General features: G+C 42.1%; 1 protein-coding gene across 1 annotated transcript; it reads left to right on the plus strand.

The window, feature by feature from the left end:
• Window positions 1-663: 663 nt before the first annotated feature.
• LOC131194387 (somatomedin-B and thrombospondin type-1 domain-containing protein-like) lies at window positions 664-20132 on the plus strand. The gene is made up of 5 exons (XM_058175319.1): window positions 664-1421; window positions 6262-6456; window positions 9423-9501; window positions 11024-11200; window positions 15301-20132. The coding sequence occupies exons 1-5, from the start codon at window positions 1187-1189 to the stop codon at window positions 15416-15418; spliced, it is 804 nt and encodes a 267-aa protein (XP_058031302.1). The 5' UTR covers window positions 664-1186; the 3' UTR covers window positions 15419-20132.
• The last annotated feature ends 1084 nt before the right edge of the window (window positions 20133-21216 follow it).

The following is a 21216-nucleotide window of genomic DNA, read 5'->3' on the forward strand; positions in this document are numbered from 1 at the left end:
AGGTAGTAAAAAATTTGAAACCCACCACTGGGGGGGGGGGTGTCAAGCTAGCAATCATAATCAAAGGTTCAGAAAACCATTTTTTTTCCTTGCATGGATACTTGTAAAAAAGAGCCAGTATTTTCATCCTGCAATTGTAGCTGACTTTTTTTTACTTGTTTTATACCTACACCTGGATGCCCCTGCAGGCTAATTTGAAACACAGGGTTAGCACTCCTCAGGGAAACCATCCCATATGCCACATCCTTCAGCACACCTGCCCCCAGAACAGCAGTTGCAGCCTCTCCCAGTTGGAAGGGAAATAAAGGCTGGCAAAAAAACCCGTGCATTCCTTAACTTCTCCAGCATGAGAACTGTAAGAGGGTACTGCTGCTCATCAGCCTCATTGCTGAGCATAGGGCTCAGCAACCAGCCCTTGCAATTTCACACGGGCTGGCTTCTCTGCCAACCTCCCGACTTAGTGGAAAGCCCTTTAATGTGGATCCCCTGGCAGCGTCCCAAGTCAAAAGAAAAGCCCTGCGAAGTTCGCTGCCTCCCTTGGCAAACATGCCTTACTTTGAAGTAACGGCTTCCTTCCACTCCAGCCAGTCCAGGTGACTGGAAGGCTTCGCGACCGACTCGCTTCCTTTAAGGGCGCCTTGAGCTTAATCCATAGAAAAGGCAAAGGTTAGATTGAATATAGGCGGGGATCCCTCCCGCCGCCTCGGGCAGGGCTCGTCGGCTGCAATCGCAGGCTTAGTCAGGCGCTCGGATTCCAAAGATCCACTTTCTGACCTTTCCTTGCGCGGATCCTCAACTAGGTGGTCGCAGCCGCTTTGCCAAAGTTGCGCAGGGAACTGGAGGGGTGGTGGGGGCTCGGAGAAGCATCTCCCGGTACAACCCAAACCTTTCGGAGCCGCTTCCGGATTAATTGGCCGAAACGCGCGGAAAAATCCTCTTCCAGCGTTTCCGCGGGTTCCCTCCGAGCGTGGGCAGCGGCAACTGGGAAGACAGCGTCCCGGGGCGCTGCTGCTGTTGCTGCTGCTGCTTTTTTGGCGGGGCCGGGGCGCCCTCTCTTACGTCACCTCTGCCTTAAGGCGGGTTGCGCTGAGCCAGCAGGAGGGTGGTGCTAGGCGCTGTAAGGGCAACCCGCGCCCGGGATTATCTTCCCCCTTCGCTTTCCTTTCCAACCAGCCGGGCCACAGCCATGCCGGTGAGCCGCGGCTCTCGGAGCCTGGCGGGCGTGCTGCTCTTCGCCGCCCTGTTGGCCGAGGCGGGAGCGGCGGGTGGCTGCGCCGAGCTGGGACGCTGCTGCTCGGGCAGGAGCCTGGAGTGTGTGAGCGCCGGTTGGAGACCAGACGGATCCTACGGGCTCTGCTATTGCGACCAGGCTTGCCTTGCCACCCTGGATTGCTGCAGCGACTACCGGCGCTTTTGCCCAGGTGCGTCTCCGCGAGGCCCGGGGTGGGTGGGTGGGTTGGGCAGGGAAGCGCGCCAGGTAAAGCGGGCCTGGGAGGGCGAACGGCTGCTTCCCGCCTGCTTCTCCCACGCTCTTTTCTTCGGGGCGCTTTCGTCTCCGCTGCTTCTCTCGGCTGAGCTACGGTAGCAGCTGCTGCGCATTCGAGGCTCCTCTGCTGCGCCTGGAGAGTTAGAGACAGATACAGATTACGAGAGAGTTGGAAGGGACCTTGTAGGTCATTTAGTCCAACCTCCCCCTCTCCCAAGCGGATCTTAGCTGCCGAGGGGGCGCAGTGGTTAGAGGGCAGCACTGCAGCCTACTTAAGCTGACTCCTAGCTCTAGTTCGGCAGTTCAAATCTCACCAGGCTCAAGGTTGACTCAGCCTTCCATCCTTCCGAGGTGGGTAAAAATGGGAACCTAGATTGTTGAGGGGCAATATGCTAACTCTGTAAACCTCTTAGAGAGGGCTGTATATAAGTCTAAGTGCTATTGCTATTATATCATTTCTGATAGATGGCAATCCAGTCTCTCCTTGAAAGCTTCCAGTGATGAAGCTCACACAACTTCTGAAGACAACTTGTGTTCCATTGGTTGATTGCTCTCACTGTCAGAAAATTTTTAAATTTGCCCAGCCCCGTTGATCTGACAACTTCCAGAATCCCGGAGCAGTGGGGAAATCCAGGAAATCTGAATATTTCTAATATCTGAAAGGACAAGGTCAGGGGAGAATGCCCTAGGAAAATGAACTTTTTTCTTTTGCAATGTTAGATCCTCACAGTCTCCATACAAATGGAGTAGCCAAGAGAAGATTGGGGATGACTGGAGTAGGCAACAGGTTATGCTTACGGAAATATTGCTTATTTTGTCATGCTGTGCCATTGGTCCTTTGGCTAGAAATGAGAGAGTGTGTCTTCCAAGAGTGTTTCATACTGTTGTGGTCCACCAGCAGCTACAGAGCTGGCAGCGGAGTCGGCAATGGGGAGGACAATGGGCCAGTCCTGGAGTCAGGGGAAGGCCTGGATGAGGGTTCTGCGTCAGAGGAAGAGATGGGGCCAGGGCCATCTAGGAGTGATGCGTGGACACCAGAGCCTCCAGAGGTGGACAGCAGAGGAACAGGAGGAGCCTGTTCCTAGTGCACACGTGTGAAGAGCTTCCAGAAGGCAAGAGCAGCTAAAGCAAAAAGGACAACTCGGGAGTAAGGCCAGGAGATGATTGGCCCCTCCCATAAGGCTTAAAAGAGCAGCAATGGCTCTTGAGCTCTTTGTAGGAAAGCAACGTTGCTACATCTGTTTTTAATCGGTGTCTCTTTGTGGGACTTGTGGGACTTTCCCAAGAAAAGCCTTTGGCAGGGTGCTAAAGCAGCTAAAGGTTTGTGATAAGGCCAAAGGACTTTTTCTGCAGGACTTGTTTTGGAATTAATTTGGACTAAGCTGGGAATGAAGTAATTCCCAGCTGTTTTAAGACTAAGTGTGTCTTTTATGCCTAAGTGAGCCTAGGCTACAATACATACTCACATGGCCATGGAGATGCTACAGTAGTCATCAGTGCCAGGACCAGTTTTTTCAGTCTCATTGTAACTTTGAATGGTCACTAAACAAATAGTTGTAAATTGAGAATTACCTGTACATTGCCAAAAAGCAAATCTAAGCAGTTGCCATTTACTGGAAGGCACTATATCGAATTCAAGCTTTTACTGGAATTTTACCCCACAGGTCTTCGCATGTGATGGCCACATTAGAATGCATTTAGCTTTAGAGCAATCTTGGCGTGGCAGCAACTGTGGCAAGAAAGGTCGTAAAATGGGACAAGTCTCACTTAACAACTGTCTTGCTTAGCAGTGTAAATTTTGGGCTCAGTTGTGGTCATAAGTCAAGGACTACCTTATATTTCTTTTGCCTCTCTTTAAACAGTATAGGTAGTCCTCGACTTACAATAGTTTACCTGTGTTTTTTTTCCCCCATTGACATTAATGCCTCTAGCTTCAAAGCATTTGTTTCATTTTCTGGTGCCCTCCAGAAAAGTTTTGCAAGTTCCATTATCCCCAGCCCAGAGAGAAATGCTTAGCCTGAAAATAATTATTGAAGCTGCTCTTTAGGAGAGCCTTCCAATTGGTGCCTTGGAGATATACTGGGAATTCTGAAAATCATAGGCTTGATCTATGTGGATAGTGCTACAGTTGGGAAGGCCATGAGGGCTGGAATCTTGGTGTAAGATATAAAATCAAAAAAGCTTCAGGCTATGCTTAATGCAGAATCCTGCTGTGTAATTCTTCTACTATAACTGTACTCTCCTTCATTCCTTGCAAGTTTATGAAACTTACGATAAAAATGATTTATGTACCAACAGACCTGTAAATGAATTAATTTCCATGGTTCTTCCTCCCCATACTGGTTGTTTAGTTTTTATTACCACCATTGAACTCCATTTTTTGATAACATCAACCAAGGGTTGATTTAAGTACTGTATTGCATCCTCTAATACTGCCATCTTCTGGTGTTCTATTGGTACAGCACAATCTTTGGAGCAGTAGAATAAGATCAGTGACCTCAATGTTTCTCGTAAAGGTCCGCGGAATGCTTGTTTGCAAAGTAGTCAATGATCTTTATATTTGATTTCTCTCTCGCTCTCTGAAATTCCCTAAGCAAACTCACTTAAATTCCGTGTCATCTTGCTTTGCTAAAGATCAAAGTGATTTAGCCCAGTTTTCCCAATTGTCTCTACTTAGATCTGCAACTTACAGATTTCTCAGCTAGCACTGCTAAGTGCTTTACTTTGGGTTCAGCAGGAAAGCTCAAAAGACGATTCTTTTATAAAAACAGTGAAACTGTATACAGTACATGCAAGCAGAGCCATGGTTGCAAGTTTTATTGACAGCCACAGTTGGTTGGGTTATCAGAGCAAGTGAAATGGCGTATAAGATGTCAGGGAAGGAACAAGGAGATTGAAGTTCTAGTTTAATCCCTAACTACAGAAGCAGTTCTGTTCTGAACTCAGAAAAGATGGGCTATAGATGTAATAAAGATGTAGGTGAACATGGACTGCAGTGCTTCATCTTGTAGCTGGGAAATCACATTTATGACTATTCCCCCTGTAAATGAAACAACCTACCTAGTGGTGAAATGTAAAATTTGTTACTACCAGTTCTGTGGGTGTGGCTTGGTGGGGGAGGGGGTAATGTGACTGGGTGGGTGTGGCAAACTATTTTTTTTTACTTTTAAAAGCATTTTTTCTTTGGCCAAAAAAATGCTTTTAAAAGTAAAAAAAAAAACTTGGCTGAAGAGGTTGTAAAAAAATGCTTTTAAAAGGCTCTGAATAATCCCAGCTGAGTTGCCTGATCGTCGGAGGCTTTTTTTCTATTAAAGGCAAAAAAAAATGCTTTTAAAAGAAGAGAAAAGGCTTTTTTTTTTGCTTTTAAAAGAAAAAAAAAGCCTCTGACCATCAGGCAGTTCAGCTGGGATCGTCAGAGCCTTTTAAAAGAAAAAATGCTTTCAAAAGTAAAAAAAAAATTGATGATCATGTGGCTCAGGTGGGCATGAGGTGGGGGGAAGGGATTTTTGCTACCAGTTCTCCAAACCACCCACCGCCATCGCTACCAGATCAGGCGATCCAGTTCGAACCAGGAGCATTTCACCCCTGAACCTACCCTTTAATTAGAAAATCAGAATAGAGACATTTAGAAAGACTTTTTAACTTGTGGAGGTTTTGATTTTAGTTCAGCCTATCAGCCTCAAGACTTGCTTCTAAAATACTAACTAACAGATAGTCCTTGATCTATGTGATCTATCTAGTTGTGACCAGAATCACTGTGGCAAAGCAAGGCAGTTGTTAAATGAGTTGCACCCAGTTTTATGACCTTTTTTGTCACTGTGGTTAAACAAACTGCAGTTATTAAGGGAATCAGGCACTTTTTAAGAAAATCTAGCTTCTCCCATTGACTTTGCTTGTCAGAAGCTGGCTGGGAAAGTTGCAGATGGCAATCACGTGTCACTGCAACCATTGTAAAGATATGCCGGTTTGGCCAAGTGTCCAGATTTTGATCATGTGACTGTGGGGATGCTGCGATGGTCATAAGCGCAAGGACTGATTGTAAATCATCTTCTTCAGGGCTGTTGCAACTTTGAACCATCGCTAAATGGTTATAACTCGAGGACAACCTATAAACCACAACATGCTCAGATGCTTGCTTAGCAGGAATAATTTGAGATTCTCTTTCTGGGATGTTGACCTGATACAGCATAGAATGGATCTCAGTGTTGTGGCCTGTTGGACACCGGCCCCTCCAGCAGCCGAATCAGAGGAGGAGGAGGTGTGGGAGTCAAGGTCAGCATCAGGGCAACCTGGGAGCTCCAAGGAGGAAGAGGGAATGGAGCTGGCAGAGCGAGAGAGACAGAGGCGGAGCCTGGACCATCCATCAGCCTCAGATGGAGAGTCAGCAGCCCCCAGGTCTGGAGGTGGCTGATGAGGAAGAGGAGGAGCAGCTGGGTCCAGTGCCTGACACATGGATGCACAGAAGGCAGAGGAGAGGAGAGCAGTGGAAATCCGTGGGCTGATCCTTGGGAAGGAAGCACCACCACTGCTAGCGAAGCCCTACCTTAGTTCTGGGGATAAAGGGCAGGGGCCGGAGATGAATATGTGTGGCAGACAACTATTCATCTTCCAGCTGGATGGGCTTGTTAGCCTGCATTGAGAAAGAAACTTTTTGCTGGGGCTGCCGGCATTCGTAATAAAGGAATCTTTTGAGTTCATGTCAGAGGGTTTGTCATGTTTGGGGAGCTGGGTCAGAACACTCAGTTTTTAGAAGCAACTTCTTATTCTTTCTGCAGAGGCCTCCTGCCTGGTCTCTGACTGGAGTGAATGGAGTGGGTGTGCTGAACACTGCAAGGCGACCTACCGCCTCCGAAGGAGATCTGTGATCCGGGAGCCCAGAAACGGTGGAGAAGCCTGCCCTGCTCTTGAAGAGAAGGCTGGCTGTTTGGAGTATTGGACTCAGCAAGGAACATTGTGCAAGGACTCCATTCGTAAGTGGGGAAAGGCAGCTCAAATCCTCCTTTAAGTACTTTTAACCACAGTGCAAATCTTTTTGGAATATTTATTATGGCTGTTATTTTTATAATTGCATAATACTAAATGTCAGTCTGAGAGATGGATCTGATTCCGCTAAGCACAGAGATTTTTTCAAATAACAGTTGGATCTTACATGGGCCATTTCTATGAAGGAATAAGGAAGAGGGGAATAGGCAGATTTGGGTTCTTACGTGACATGGACTCAGTCAGTGCTGTAATTCCCTACTCTACAATTACTTTAATTGGAACTTACCTTCCATGATGTTATAGCAAGGCTTTCCCAAGTGCATAAAAAAGCAATACCGTGTTTCCCCGAAAATAAGACCCTCTCTTATATTTTTTTGAACCCTGAAATAAGCGCTTGGTCTTACTGCCATGTGCTCAAAAGTCCAATCGGGCTTATTATCAGGGGATGTTTTATTTTGGGGAAAACAGGGTATTAAATATAATTTTGCTCTCTTTAGTTTCCAGAAAAAGGCAACTGCCTTTGGGATTAGCCCTGCAAGAATCAGCATGCCACTGGATTATATATCATAATTATTGGGAAATAATGACAAGGTAGAAAGAATCTCCAGGTAGATGGATCCTTTCCTACCAAGCTTAGGAACAAATCAGGCAGAATCCAATCAAGAGTTGCTGGGAATTAGTGAAGTTGTTGCTCTGCACTAAATATCTTAAAAGGTTATTCACGCAACAGTGAGCAGACCTCTGCTGAAACCAAGAATAGGACAAGGACAAAGAAAAAGAATGAAAAGAAAGGCGATACTGGCTGACTATCAGAAATAATTTATTAATGGTAAGAGCTGTTAAGCAGTGGAATGATTTATCTAGAGCAGGCCTGGTTTCTCCCCATTGAAGTTTTCAAGGAGGTTAAATGATTACCTGCTGAAGATGATTCATTGCATTCTGGTGTGAAGAGGGAGGTTGGACTAGATGATTAATGGAACATTCCAACTCATACATATTTTTATGATCTGTTCTAGCATTTTAGAAGGTACCCTGAGAAAGCTATGGCTGTTATATTGACACAAATTTATTAGCTAAAGTAGGAGCGGTATTGTACCCTTATGCCTATTTGGTTGTAATCACAATGAAGCATCATTTCCATCTGCATTTGAACTTCATCCTATTTATCTTATCACTTCCAGTTCTTTGATGAACCAAGGAACAGGCTGCTCTTTAGAATTCTCAATTTTTGTGGAGTCTATTGGGATCCATAAAACTCTTAAGGGTATAAACCAGTTTAACAGATCCACCATTCTTGTGGAGGGAGAAGGTTATTGCCTGTCTGATTTCTCCAGATAATGATTTATGATAATAAGGATATTATCGGTTTTGAAGCTTATGCAAGATATGCAAGAAAAACAAAATGCACAGGTACAGTATATGTGGTACCTTGCTCAATAGTAGTAACTTTGAGAGGGATCTTGGAGTCCTAGTGGACAATCATTTAAATATGAGCCAGCAGTGTGCAGCAGCTGCCAAAAAAGCCAACACAGTTCTAGGCTTCATAAACAGAGGGATAGAATCAAGATCAAGTGAAGTGTTAATACCACTTTATAATGCCTTGGTAAGGCCACACTTGGAATACTGCATTCAGTTTTGGTCACCACGATGTAAAAAAGATGTGGAGACTCTAGGAAGAGTGCAGAGAAGAGCAACAAAGATCATCAGGGGACTGGAGACTAAAGCATATGAAGAACGATTGTAGGAACTGGGTATGTCTAGTTTAATGAAAAGAAGGACTAGGGGAGACATGATAGCAGTGCTTAGGGTCTGCCACAAAGAACAGGGAGTCAAGCTATTCTCCAAAGCACCTGAGGGTAGGACAAACAATGGGTGGAAACTAATCAAGGAGAGAAGCAACTTGGAACTAAGGAAAAATTTCCTGACAGAACAATTAATCAATGGAAAAACTTGCCTCCAGAAGTTGTGAATGCTCCAACACTGGAAGTTTTTAAGAAGATGTTGGATAACCATTTGTCTGAAGTGGTGTAGGGTTTCCTGCCTAAGCAGGGGGTTGGACTAGAAGACCTCCAAGGATTCTTCCAACTCTGTTATTCTGTTCTATTCTATTATATACGTTGGGCCAATGGGATATGCTCAGGACAGAATGCCTCTTCAGATATTGATGCTTACATGCACCACAACTTTGTCTTTGCAGCCCAAGGCTGTTGGGAATTATAGTTCTGCAACAACTGGAGAGGAGCACATCTCAGGCATATGGAAATACTTGTATCAAGGCAGTTATGAAACCTTGAATTGGCTTCTAAAGTATCAGTGAATACGGAGATCCCCTAGGAAAACAGCCAGAAAATGGATAGACAGTTGTACCTGTATATCAGCAGAATCCATGACACAACACTTTAGCTCAGGAAGAACAAATGGGTTTCTTACTGAAGAATTTGGTGCAAGTGAAAGGAGTGCTGTTCCTCAGCTGGTCCAAATAGGCATGGCTATATGAGAAACAATTAAAATTGTTGTTTTTCTAGTCTGTGTTAAAAAGTTTAATTAGTTAAGGTGAGCTATTTTTTTTCCCTTAAAAAAACAAAACATGGTTCAGACCCAAATAAAGTTTATTTGTGATCAATTCAAATGTGTTGTATTTCTTTCTGCTGAACTATGGTGGATTATTAAAATAGCTTCCTTTCTTCTAAAATGATAATAAGTAGGCCTGTTCTAGCAAGAAAGAAATAGGATGAAGATTTCCCAATTCTGCAGTGGATGAATAATTATTTGTGATCTGGAATTGTGGGAGAAAATGTGTCTTTGGTTTCCCACTTGCAAATAATAACAAGGCATTAAACTCCTCGAGCCTCCCAGCCTCATTATTCTGCTGATGTAAATGAGTTTGAGGGTATAGTTTTCACTGATTGTGGTTGTTGTGGGTTTTTTCCCCCCTTCCCCTTCTTGTGATCAGTCCCAGCATTAATAACCACCGGAGGCTATGGGAAAGCAAGGAGAAAGCGTGCTGTGCTCAGCGGGAGAGAAAGAGTTGGGTAAGTTCTATATTTTGGCATTAAAAATCTATTGTTTTGCCTCCTTTAGTCGCACTGAACTGCATGGTGAATAATAGTACTGTAGTTAACAATATCGACAGTAAGATACACTTAGTCTTAAGTGCATGTCCCTAAACCCTAATTCCTCCGTCAGCAGATCTTGCCTTCTCAGTCCTCTCATCTCTACTACAGATAGTCCTCAATTTACAACCAGTCGCTTAGTGACCATGCAGAGTTACAATGGATCTTCCCAGGGCTACCTACGACCTAAATTCGAAGTTCTGAAAGCTTCCTCGTGGTCACGTGATCACAATTTAGGTGCTTGGCAACTGGCCCACATTTATGGCTGTTTGCAGCATCCTACAATCGTGATCATGATTTATGATCTTTTTGCCAGAAACCAGAATTTACTTTTTGTGTCTGGCGAAAACCAGAAACCATGGAGGACAATGGATTTGATTAATGACCACTGCGTTTATGGTACTTAACCACCCTGGTAGTTCACTTCACCACCACCACAAAAAAGTCATAAAATTGTGCATGTTCACATGTAATAATTTCCAGTCATTATTAAAATTTAAATTAAAGAACAGTGCGGTGGCCTAGAGAGGCATCAGGAAGGGCATCTGGCCAGTAAACGCTCAGCTTCATTCAGTTGCCCTGGTCCCACCCTAAAAAAAAAGGAATTATAGGGTTGTAATGAAAAATAAAATAAAATTAACCTAATCCTGCTTATTACATTGGTATGTTACTGAAAATGGTTTTAGATCCCTGGTAACTGGAAAGAAAACTTTAAATATAGGATCCACCAATAAGAATCACTTTGTCATCTAATACATGACACTGATACAGGAAGCAGAGCTGGAAGTAAAGTGCTCCTTAGATTGTGTCATTGCAGCGTAAAGGTGAATCAGAAGGATTACGTGACATATGCACACAGAAAAAAATGCTAGGCAAAGTATGCAACTTTTTCTTTAACCATATAACTACACTTGCAGTCCAAAGCAGAAGCAGCTTTGCTGTTTGTGTGAATTACTGTAGGTCTGAGATTGCAGCCCATTACACATTTTTCTTGTACTGAATTTCCATTGAATACAACGAGACTTACTGAAGAAAAGAACAAGAGTCTTGGGGATCAAATTGAAATTCAAAACTTTTTCAGCCTTTCATTTTTTTTTTCTCATAAGGGCAACAAGCAACTACTAGGACAGGGAGTTTCTCCTGTCACGTTCATCAGTCACTGGAATAGCCCAAAGCTAAATAGGTATGTCCTGGTTTCCCAGTAACCACATGAACATGTCCATGCAGTTTTCTTGACAACGCTACAAATCTCTTCTGCTGATATCTTTTTGGGGGATATTTTTCGCCCCAGTTCCTAGTCTAATCTTCAATCCTACAATTCCCTAGTTTTATCTCCTCCAATCTTGGTTAATTTCAGAGCCCAGACAAGGTGCAGACAAGGGTGAGATGAAGGCGCATTCTGGCTTCCAAATTGCCACTTCTTTGATCTCTTCCACAACAGGTATTGTGTTGAGTTCCAGCTCATGGACATCACAAAAGGCTGCCTTCATGGGAACAGTTCCTACACTCATTGGATGAAGTATCTCAGTGAAGGACACACAGTGTGTGTGGAGTGTCAACATCCAGCCCTCAATCAGAAGAGTCTACACTGCTCTGGGGATGGGAGCGGAGCTAAGAAGTAAGAATCAATTATGTCTTTTGCTTAGTGGGGAAATATGTACTGGATCAGTTTAAGTTCATGTCACTCAGATTTTTTATTGTTGTTAGTTATGAAGTCGTGTCCGACCCATCGCGACCCCATGGATAACATTTCTCCAGGCCTTCCTGTCCACTACCATCCTCTGGAGTCCATTTAAGCTCACGCCTACTGCTTCAGTGACTCCATCCAGCCACCTTGTTCTCTGTCGTCCCCTTCTTCTTTTGCCCTCAATCTTTCTCAGCATTAGGCTCTTCTCCAGTGAGTCCTTCTTCTCGTTAGGTGGCCAAAGTATTTGAGTTTCATCTTCAGGATCTGGCCTTCTAAAGAGCAGTCAGGGTTGATCTCCTCTAGGACTGACTTGTTTGTTCATCTTGCAGTCCAAGGGACTCGCAGGAATCTTCTCCAGCACCAGAGTTAAAAGACCTCAATTCTTTGGCGCTCAGCCTTTCTTATGGTCCAACTTTCACAGCCATACATTGCAACTAGGAAAACCATAGCTCAGATTTTACACTGCAAGAAAGAAATAATATAAGAGTGAGATTGAAACGTCCTGGGCAACTATAAGAGGGATTGTTGTTGCACATATCCTATGCTCTGTGCTGGAGCTTCTGAAGATGCTATCACAGAAAAGGTGTTAAATTTGTTATGCTAATCTTAACAGTGATCAGTACAGACTGAGTAGGCTGCTCACAAGGAAAGTGCCCTGCCCATCTTCACCAGGCACACCTGGGGAATGCGACTTAAGGAGACACTGGGGGAGGGGCATTTGTTGGGAACAAACATTGAATTCCTGAAGTGTTACGTGCCAACGTTTGAACTTGCCAAGAGTCCTTGCATTCCTTTTGGCATTTTGGACTAATTACCTGGATCTTTTGCTCCCAGAACTCCTTTATCTGCCAAATACATTTGGATTTACTGTCATGCAGCCTTGGTGCAGACAGCGCTGGGCTGGACTAATTGCAGCCAGAGTCTGCTTGAGGTTTGCATGGGGTTTTATCACTCTGCTCTGGGACTGGCCAGAAACATGGGAGCATTTGGGGAGATATGGAGCAATAAAGGGGCGGTTTGAACTGCCAGCTGTTTGTGCTGTGCCTTGGTTCATCACACACACACACACACACACACACTGTTGCTGAGCTCTCATCTATAATAGTCTATAATGTACAGCAGTTAACTGCTTAATTCCCTCTTGATTTTCACTGCTAATGAACTTAAGTTGCTTTGTTTCAGGACTTGAAATAAATTTTGCTTTATACATGAAATATGTTTATTAGAACCAATAGATGTCTTTAGTACAAAACTAAAGCCCATCAGATACAATTTATTTATGGTATTAAAGAAGAAGATTAAGCATTTTCTGCATGCATGGTTTCAGTATATAGCTGCAAAATTATTTCGATAGAGCCCAATAGCAACAAGTATAACTGTCAGCTGAAGCTATAAAATATAGTAAAAATGCAAAGCCTGATATAACTATGTTCTGCCCAGACATAAATGTAAAAGAAGGTGAAACTGAAAATGGAAAATTTTAGACTGCTAGGAGAAGATCTTAAACTTCCATAAATGCATGATTGATGTATTTCATTTGTTCCATCTGGAGATGACTTGCAAGGATGAGCTAATCTTGCCTATTAATTATGACAAAGAGAACTTTTTGTTAAGATGAGGTTTTGGCCATACCAACTGGGAATTCTGGGAACTGTAGTCTTACACATTTGAGAAGAACCAGGTTGGGAAAACCTGTTGCATGCATTTTGATAAAACAAATTAAGCAACGAATTAGAAAAATTGAAAACTGACAAGAAGACACAACTACGCATGTATCTCTGTGTTACTTTTGAAAGCAGAAATTAGAGCAGTTATTTTAATAATGTGCACCAAATAAATTTTGCAAGCATCATTTGTTTCTTATTTGTTTCTTTAGTACAGTATTTCCTCCCCTGTTTTGGAAATATTTATGTAAACCCGCTGGTACTTCATTAGTGTATACAGTTTAGAAATTTGTGCCAGTTGACGCAAATAAGACAAGCTTCTTGACAAGCTAAAGTGTGATCCATACAGTTTTCTTTCCCTGGCTTGAAGATGGACACTTACTGTTTATTGAGGACATGTTTCCACAATGGACTCTCCATCTTGGTGCCAGGCTGAGGTTCATTAATTTTTTGCTGTTTGGATATGTTTCTCTTCTTTTGCTCCCTAAAAACAAAGAAGAAAGTGCGATACTGTTGAACTACTACGGTTTCAACCCAGCCTCCAGGGAAATAGTTTCCCACTTATGAAAGTGGCTTCATGGCTTCAGGATGTCAACGAATTTAATTCGCATGCGAGTATGGCTGCAATGTTTTGTTGAATCAGCTGAGCCATGTCTGGAATGTCTCGTGAGGTTTCATTTGGTGCAACTGGAGACATCTGTCAATATTCCTGCCCTCCTTGCTTCTTCCTGAAATAGACTTAGAGACATTGATCAAATCTACTAGGGGATATGGTGACATGAAGATCCGTCTGCCATGATCACTTGAGAAGATAGAACAGTTGAGGAAAGTCTTTAGAATGGAGGGCGAGAGGAGAACAAACCCTGAAGATCATTCATCTATTCAAAGAATTCTGTGAAAGGGTAGGATGGCTGTGAGATTTCCTCTTCCTTTTTAATGGCAAACTTATGTGATGAATGGGAATTGGACTGGAGCCAGAAAGCAGTTTGGGAAAACCCATGGTTTACAGAAATAAATACCCCTTCAGCATCATACAGATACTTCATATTTTTAGTGCCTTGGACAAATTGACTCTTAAATTCATTTTGTGCCTTATACAGGCTTAAGAAATAGATTCTAAAAGCTGCAATCCATTTGTACACTGTACATCTTTGGTTACTTAAACAGGCAGACTTTAAAATGAGGGAGTAAAATTTAGAGGGTTTTTTTTAAAAAAATGAAATGCTACTGGAAGGTTCAGGCCTGATTAAGCACTCCTGACATTTGCAAAAAGCATGTGTTAGAAAAGCCAATGTCTCTTGCTTGCAAAGATTAGCTGTTCCTTAGGATTTGCAGGAAGACATGGGAGTTATGGAATGCAGGTTTGCAACAGATGGTCATGTGCATACAGCTGGGGAAAGAAGGAAGGAAGGAAATGCTTGTCTAGGAATAACCTGCCACCATCACTGTCCAGATTTGTGACAGATTAAAAGCCAGTCTGCACATACTACCTTGATAAAGTAGGGTCAAAGAAAAATTAGTTTTGCAACCAAGATTTCTTAATCATATATTTCTGCAATTGGATCATAAAAGGTTCTATGTTACTAGGAATATAAAGGATCTGATTCAGAATCCTTAACTCAAGAAAAGATTGCATGTACACCAGCGTTTCCTCATCCTTGGCAACTCTAAGATGGGTGGACTTCAACTCCCAGAATTCCCCAGCTAGCTGTGCTGGTGGGGGAATTCTGGGAGTTGAAGTCCACCCATCTTAAAGTTGCCAAGGTTGACAAACATCAAGCCTACTAAATGTCTATGGAGATTCTCAGCCATCCAGGTCACGGTTGTCCCAAAGGTGCTTTTTGAAGAGGCAACTGGACTTTCTGTTTTTTCTTTGAAGACATTTCACTTCTCATCCAAGAAGCTTCTTCAGCCCTGAAGAGAAACACTTGGATGAAAAGCGAAACATCTTCAGAGAAAAACCAGAATGTCCAGTTGCCTCTTGAAAAAGCATCTTTGGGATCAATCCAGGGGTGAAATCCAGCAGGTTCTGGAGAACCGGTCGCACACATTTTGAGTAGCTCGAAGAACTGGCAAATATCACCTCTGGGTGGCCCTAGAGTGGGGTGGGAATGGAGATTTTGCAATATCCTTCCCCCAGGAGTGGAGATTTTGCAGTATCCTTCCCCTGCCACGCCCAGCAAGCCCACGCTCACCAAGCCACACCCACAGAATCAGTAGTAAAAAAATCTGGATTTCACCACTGGATCAATCCTACTAATTCTGCTCTTGTTGGCAGTTGCTGTCTGGTATTCGTGGCCCTTTTATCCTTCTGTCCTTGTAGAAATGGAAATACCACTTCATGGCATGCTTTGTTTTGTTTTACAGGAACCAGCTACTGTACTGGCAGGCTGTGGGGAATCCAAGATGTAGAGGGACCTGGAAGAGGGTTCGTCAGCGGGATACTTGCACTTGTCCTTCAGTTCACAGCTTCTTGTTCATCTGACTTTCATATAATCCACCAACATTGATTTTATCACTGCTGTAATCCTCATTTACAGAAATTCAGGGAATAAGGTGGAACCTGCCGCGTGGACTTTTCAACATTCTTCCAATGTCCGAAGCCCTACCTCTCACTCCCAATATTTTATGTTTCATAATCTCTGACATTAATACAATTGAACGAGTCCAGAAATATTTTACAAGAAGAGTTCTCCGCTCCTCTGTAAACAACAAAATACCTTATACCACCAGACTTGAAATCCTGGGATTAGAAAATTTAGAACTCCGCCGACTCCAACAAGACCTGTGTTTAACACACACAATCATCTATTGCAATGTCCTTCCTGTTAAAGACTACTTCAGCTTCAATCGCAATAATACAAGAGCAAACAATAGATTCAAACTTAATGTTAACCGCTTCAGTCTTGATTGCAGAAATTATGACGTTTGTAACAGAGTTGTTAATGCTTGGAACACACTACCTGACTCTGTGGTCTCTTCTCAAACTCCCAAAAGCTTTAACCAAAAACTTTCTACCATTGACCTCACCCCATTCCTAAGAGGACTATAAGGGGCATACATAAGAGCACAAAAGTGCCTACCGTTCCTGTCCTATTGTTTCCTTTCATTATATATACGCTTATATGTTGTATAGTTGTTTCATGCTTATGCTTATATATACTGTTGTTACAAAATAAAAAAAATATTAAAAAAAATATCGAATAGCAGGGTTTAAAGAAGAACCACTGTGAGAGAGACCCAGGATTGTAAGGTTTTGATCTGAAGGCAGACTCTGATGAATATGGATGGATAAACCTCGTCAGCGCTCAATTTGGATCACCCTCAAGGTACATAAAGCCGTTTCCTCTGAAAATTAAAATATTTCAGGTTGTTCACATCTTGCTCACCAAGTTCTCTTTCTGAGTTTATCACTTCTTCCATTTTGACAAAGCTTATCTGCCTAAGACAGCTGCAGTGAAGCTGGAGACGGTTGAAGAGGAGCAAAAGATCTAATCTTCCTGTTCTATGTCCATCCTCAGACTTTAATAATCTCCTAAATCTTGTATCAAAGCCTGAGCTTAGGGAATTTTGGTGACATTTCTCATAATTAGTACAGGATGGTTTCTGTATGTGCAGAGATAAAGCACTGATGTGATACTGATCACAGAACTCAGCTTCCCCAGAATCTCCTTCCCTTATATTTCAAAAAGCAAGTTTTTAGATTTTATGGCTGCTGCCAAGCTATGCTTGGAACTTTTAATGCCTGCTGTGAACATGGAAGCTGTAGATTCTTGGAAATGATTTCCAGGCATGTATCTTTTGGCTTCATGGAAAGTCCCCTCTTTTATATTTAAATTGCAATAGTTGAATAAATGTATAGTGTAGTTCCGGTATCCATATTTTTATGCCATTTGCACCAACAATAGATTTCAGGGTTTGCACTTTTATACAGAATTTCATAATTGTTTTGCATGTATTCAACTGAACTAACGATCTGAGCTAATTCTGTATATATTAAGTCATCTGCTTCATTTTTGTGAAACTGGAAAATACGCTGGTTGGTTTTTCATTCCTTGCCATTCCCGTTCTCCTTCCTTAAGTTTCTGTACAAAACAAAAGGCCAAAGAAATATTGGTATTTTGATAGTAATGATTGATGTGGCCCCTAGAAGGTTAATGGCAGCTTTAGGGAAGCAATTTATATTGGGAAAATTGTCTACAAAAATGACTGATCTGTAGATGCACTTCTTCTTCACAGTTTCTTCCACTGGGAAGCCCAATCATGCATATAGAATAGAATAGAATAGAATAGAATAGAATAGAATAGAATAGAATAGAATAGAATAGAATAGAATAGAATTTTTTATTGGCCAAGTGTGATTGGACACACAAGGAATTTGTCTTGGTGCATATGCTCTCAGAGTACATAAAAGAAAAGATATGTTCATCAAGAATTCTAAGGTACAACACTTAATGATAGTCATAGGGTACAAATAAGCCATCAGGAAACAATCAATATCAATATAAATTGTAAGGATACAAGCAACAAAATTACAGTCATACAGTCATAAGTGGAAGGAGATGGGTGATGGGAAGGATGAGAAAATTAATAGTAGTGCAGACTTAATAACTAGTTTGACAGTGTCGAGGGAATTATTTGTTAAGCAGAGTGATGGCATTCGGGAAGAAACTGTTCTTGTGTCTAGTTGTTCTGGTGTGCAGTGCTCTGTAGCGTCGTTTTGAGGATAGGAGTTGAAACAGTTTATGTCCAAGATGCGAGGGGTCTGTAAATATTTTCACAGTCCTGTTTTTGACTCGTGCAGTATACAGGTCCTCAATAGAATTAGGTTGGTAGCAATTGTTTTTCTGCAGTTCTAATTATCCTCTGAAGTCTGTGTCTTATATATTCTTGCTTAATGGATCCTTGTTTTTTGTATTTCTACTCCTCCCTGTGTCTTCCCTTGATTTTGATGAATAAGAAAACAAGGCATCTTTTGATTTGTCTGATCAAGGTAGAATTCAGATGTCTCTGGACTAGCTTGGCTTTTCGCTCATTGGCATGTGGGGATGCTCTAGGGTAGGGATGAGGGAATTATCTGCAAATAAGTTGGACAATATATTGAGATCTTTTTGGTTCTTTGTAAAAGGGGCTTAAGTTCCTCTTATGAAAATGAGTTCCTTGGTGTCCTCAAACCATGGCTGCAGTATCTCTTGAAGGGCTCCAAGACAAAGCAACCTCCCTGAAAGAAGTTTCCATTCCTGTTCAAAATTATAACAGTATCAGACTAAAGAGTTTAAGAAACTTGAAACTTGATTTTTTTTAATGAAATGCTTTATAGACAACTGTATGTGCTCTGTTCGTAATAGTTGAGTGGGATTATTCAGTTAAATAGCAATAGCAATAGCACTTAGACTTATATACTGCTTTACAGTGCTTTATAGCAAGGGTCACCAACCTTTCAGTCCTCAGGGACCACTAAATTCATAATTTGAAATCCTGCGGACCATTAATGTGATTTTTTTAGAAAGATATTTAGTATTTAGTGCAATATAAAAATGCAAATAATTTTTCTATGGACCACCAAAATTTTCTCGTGGACCACCAGTGGTCCACGGACCACTGATTGGTGACCACTACTTTACAGCCTTCTCTTAGTGGGTTACAAAGTCAGCATATTGCCCCCAACAATCTGGGTCCTCATTTTACCCACCTCAGAAGGATGAAAAGCTGAGTCAACCTTGACCCTGGTGAGAATTCAACTGCCAAATTGCCGGCAATCAGCAGAAGTATCCTGCAGTACTGTATTCTAACCATTGTACCACCATTGCTCATAACGTAAATTATGGCTAGGGCTCCTATAATTAAATGATGATGATGATTACATTGTAGGCTTTTTGTTGAATAGAGACTTCTTGCCACTTTTCTCCAGTTAAAATTGTTTCCTGTATATATTCTGTGGCACCATGGTGGTGCTGTGGTTAGAATGCAGTACTGCAAACTGACTCTGTCCAGTGTCAAGAGTTCGATCCTAACTGGCTCAAGATTGACGCAGCCTTCCATCCTTCCAAGATCAGTAAAATGAAGACCCAGATTGTTGGGGGTGATATGGTGACTTTGTAAACTGCTTAGAGAGTGCTGTAAATCACTATGAAGTAGTATGTAAGTGTAAGTGCTATTGCTGTACTCTATACTATGCCTTCCAAATTCAACCGGATAATTTGTTCAGAAGGACATTGTGGTTGATTATATTGAAAGTGCCTGGGAAGTGCAGGAAATGTAGCAGAGTCGCATGATTTATTCTACATAAATAATTTTTCAGAGTGATCGAAGCTGCTTCCATCTGCCAAATGCAAGCCAGATACAAATATATCTAAACGATCAGAACCTTCAATACTGCTTAAAAGTGGAAGCCACTATATGTTTCAGTAATTTACTCCTCAATGGAAAATTAGAATCCAAACAGGGATTGCTAAAATAGTTGAATATAAATTTGGTTTCTTGATTAAATTATGATCACTGACTGGTTCTTGCATGTGTCTTCTATAAGGAAGACACACATATATATTTTCAAAGCCAGCGTTGGCAGATTTGAGAAGCCAGGGTGGACAAGGACAAGAGATGAAATGAATCTCCAAAGCTTTTGTGTACTTTAACTGTAGAAGCTGATGGGTAACCATAGCAACATTAGCAAGATTGTAGTGTAGTTTCTTTCATTTTAGATTCTATCCAAACTTAATGCTTCCAAGTATGTGATTATTGGGAAAATGCACAATAAACTTCACATTGTGCAGACCATCATCCCTTCATTCCAATCAGAACCATCATCCCTTCATTCCAATCAGAACCTAAGTGAAGGCTTTTCAGTCTCTTGGGAAAATCCCCAAGAGACTGCAAAGAAGTATTAGAATAGAATAGAATAGAATTTTTTTTTGGCCAAGTGTGATTGGACACACAAGGAATTTGTCTTGGTGCATATGCTCTCAGTGTACATAAAAGAAAAGAATCTACCATTCTCAGAAGTCAGTCTTTCTGTTCTCCATCCCAGAGATTTTAAGTAGCCACAATTTCCAATTTGACCAAGTAGGCAGTATCCAATTAATATAGTTGATGCTTAATTTTAATTATATATATATATATATATATATATATATTCTTCAAGATATGCTGTTTTATCTATGACATTTGTTTGTGTATACTGTTGTGACAAAAAGAAATAAAAAAAATAAAAATAAAGACATTATATCCAACATAGCCCTATTGTAAGTACTACTCAAGACAGTATATGAGATGAGTCCACATCAGTGGTGAAATTCAGCTGACTCTATCCGGGTTGTGCGATCCAGTAGCCCCGGCGGCGAGAGGCTCTCCCCACCTGCCTGGATGTCATCATGTCTCGTTTTTGACCCTCTGCGCATGTGCAGAAAGCTCTGCACATGTATGGAGGAGGCACGTGCATAGCACGCATGCACACTCACATTTGCGAACCATTAGTGAAGGTAAGTGAATGCCACCCCTGGTCCACATGTGATATCCACTATAAAATATTGATTGACATCCAATAGATCAGGGGTCTCCAACCTTGGCAACTTTAAGCCTGGTGGACTTCAACTCCCAGAATTCCCCAGCCACCTTTGCTGGCTGGGGGATTCTGAGACTTGAAGTCCACCAGGCTTAAAGTTGCCAAGGTTGGAGACCCCTGCAATAGATAATAGCAAGATACCAAAGAGATCCTGCTTAGGTTCACTTCTATCATTTGTGCCAATAATTGTGATTGTGAAATAGCGGGTTAGATAGTACATAATGAAAATCTCGAGTCTATCTTCAGATCTAAGTATCAGATAGGGAGGTTCACTTCTAGAAATTCCAATGCCACTCCAAACCGATGCTTACCACATGTCTCTACTCCACATTAAGCTGGTGCTGCACAAAATAATTGATAGCATGGCAAAGTGAACACCTGTTTTTTTTAAAAAAAGAAACCAGACTGGCATATTTATTAACCTGTAGGTATTTAATGCACTGGCTCAGTGGCTAAGACACTGAGCTTGTCGATCAAAAGATTGGCAGTTCAGCGGTTCAAATCCCTAGTGCCGCGTAACAGGGTGAGCTCCCCTTACTTGTCCCAGCTTCTGCCAACCTAGCAGTTCGAAAGCACATAAAAATGCAAGTAGAAAAATAGGAACCACCTTTGGTGGGAAGGTAACAGCATTCTGTGTCTCTTTGGCGTTGAGTCATGCCGGCCACATGACCACAGAGACGTCTTCGGACAGCGCTGGCTCTTCGGCTTTGAAATGGAGATGA

The sequence above is a fragment of the Ahaetulla prasina genome, chromosome 3 (genome assembly GCF_028640845.1).
Source record: "Ahaetulla prasina isolate Xishuangbanna chromosome 3, ASM2864084v1, whole genome shotgun sequence".
Classification (NCBI taxonomy): Eukaryota; Metazoa; Chordata; class Lepidosauria; order Squamata; family Colubridae; genus Ahaetulla; species Ahaetulla prasina.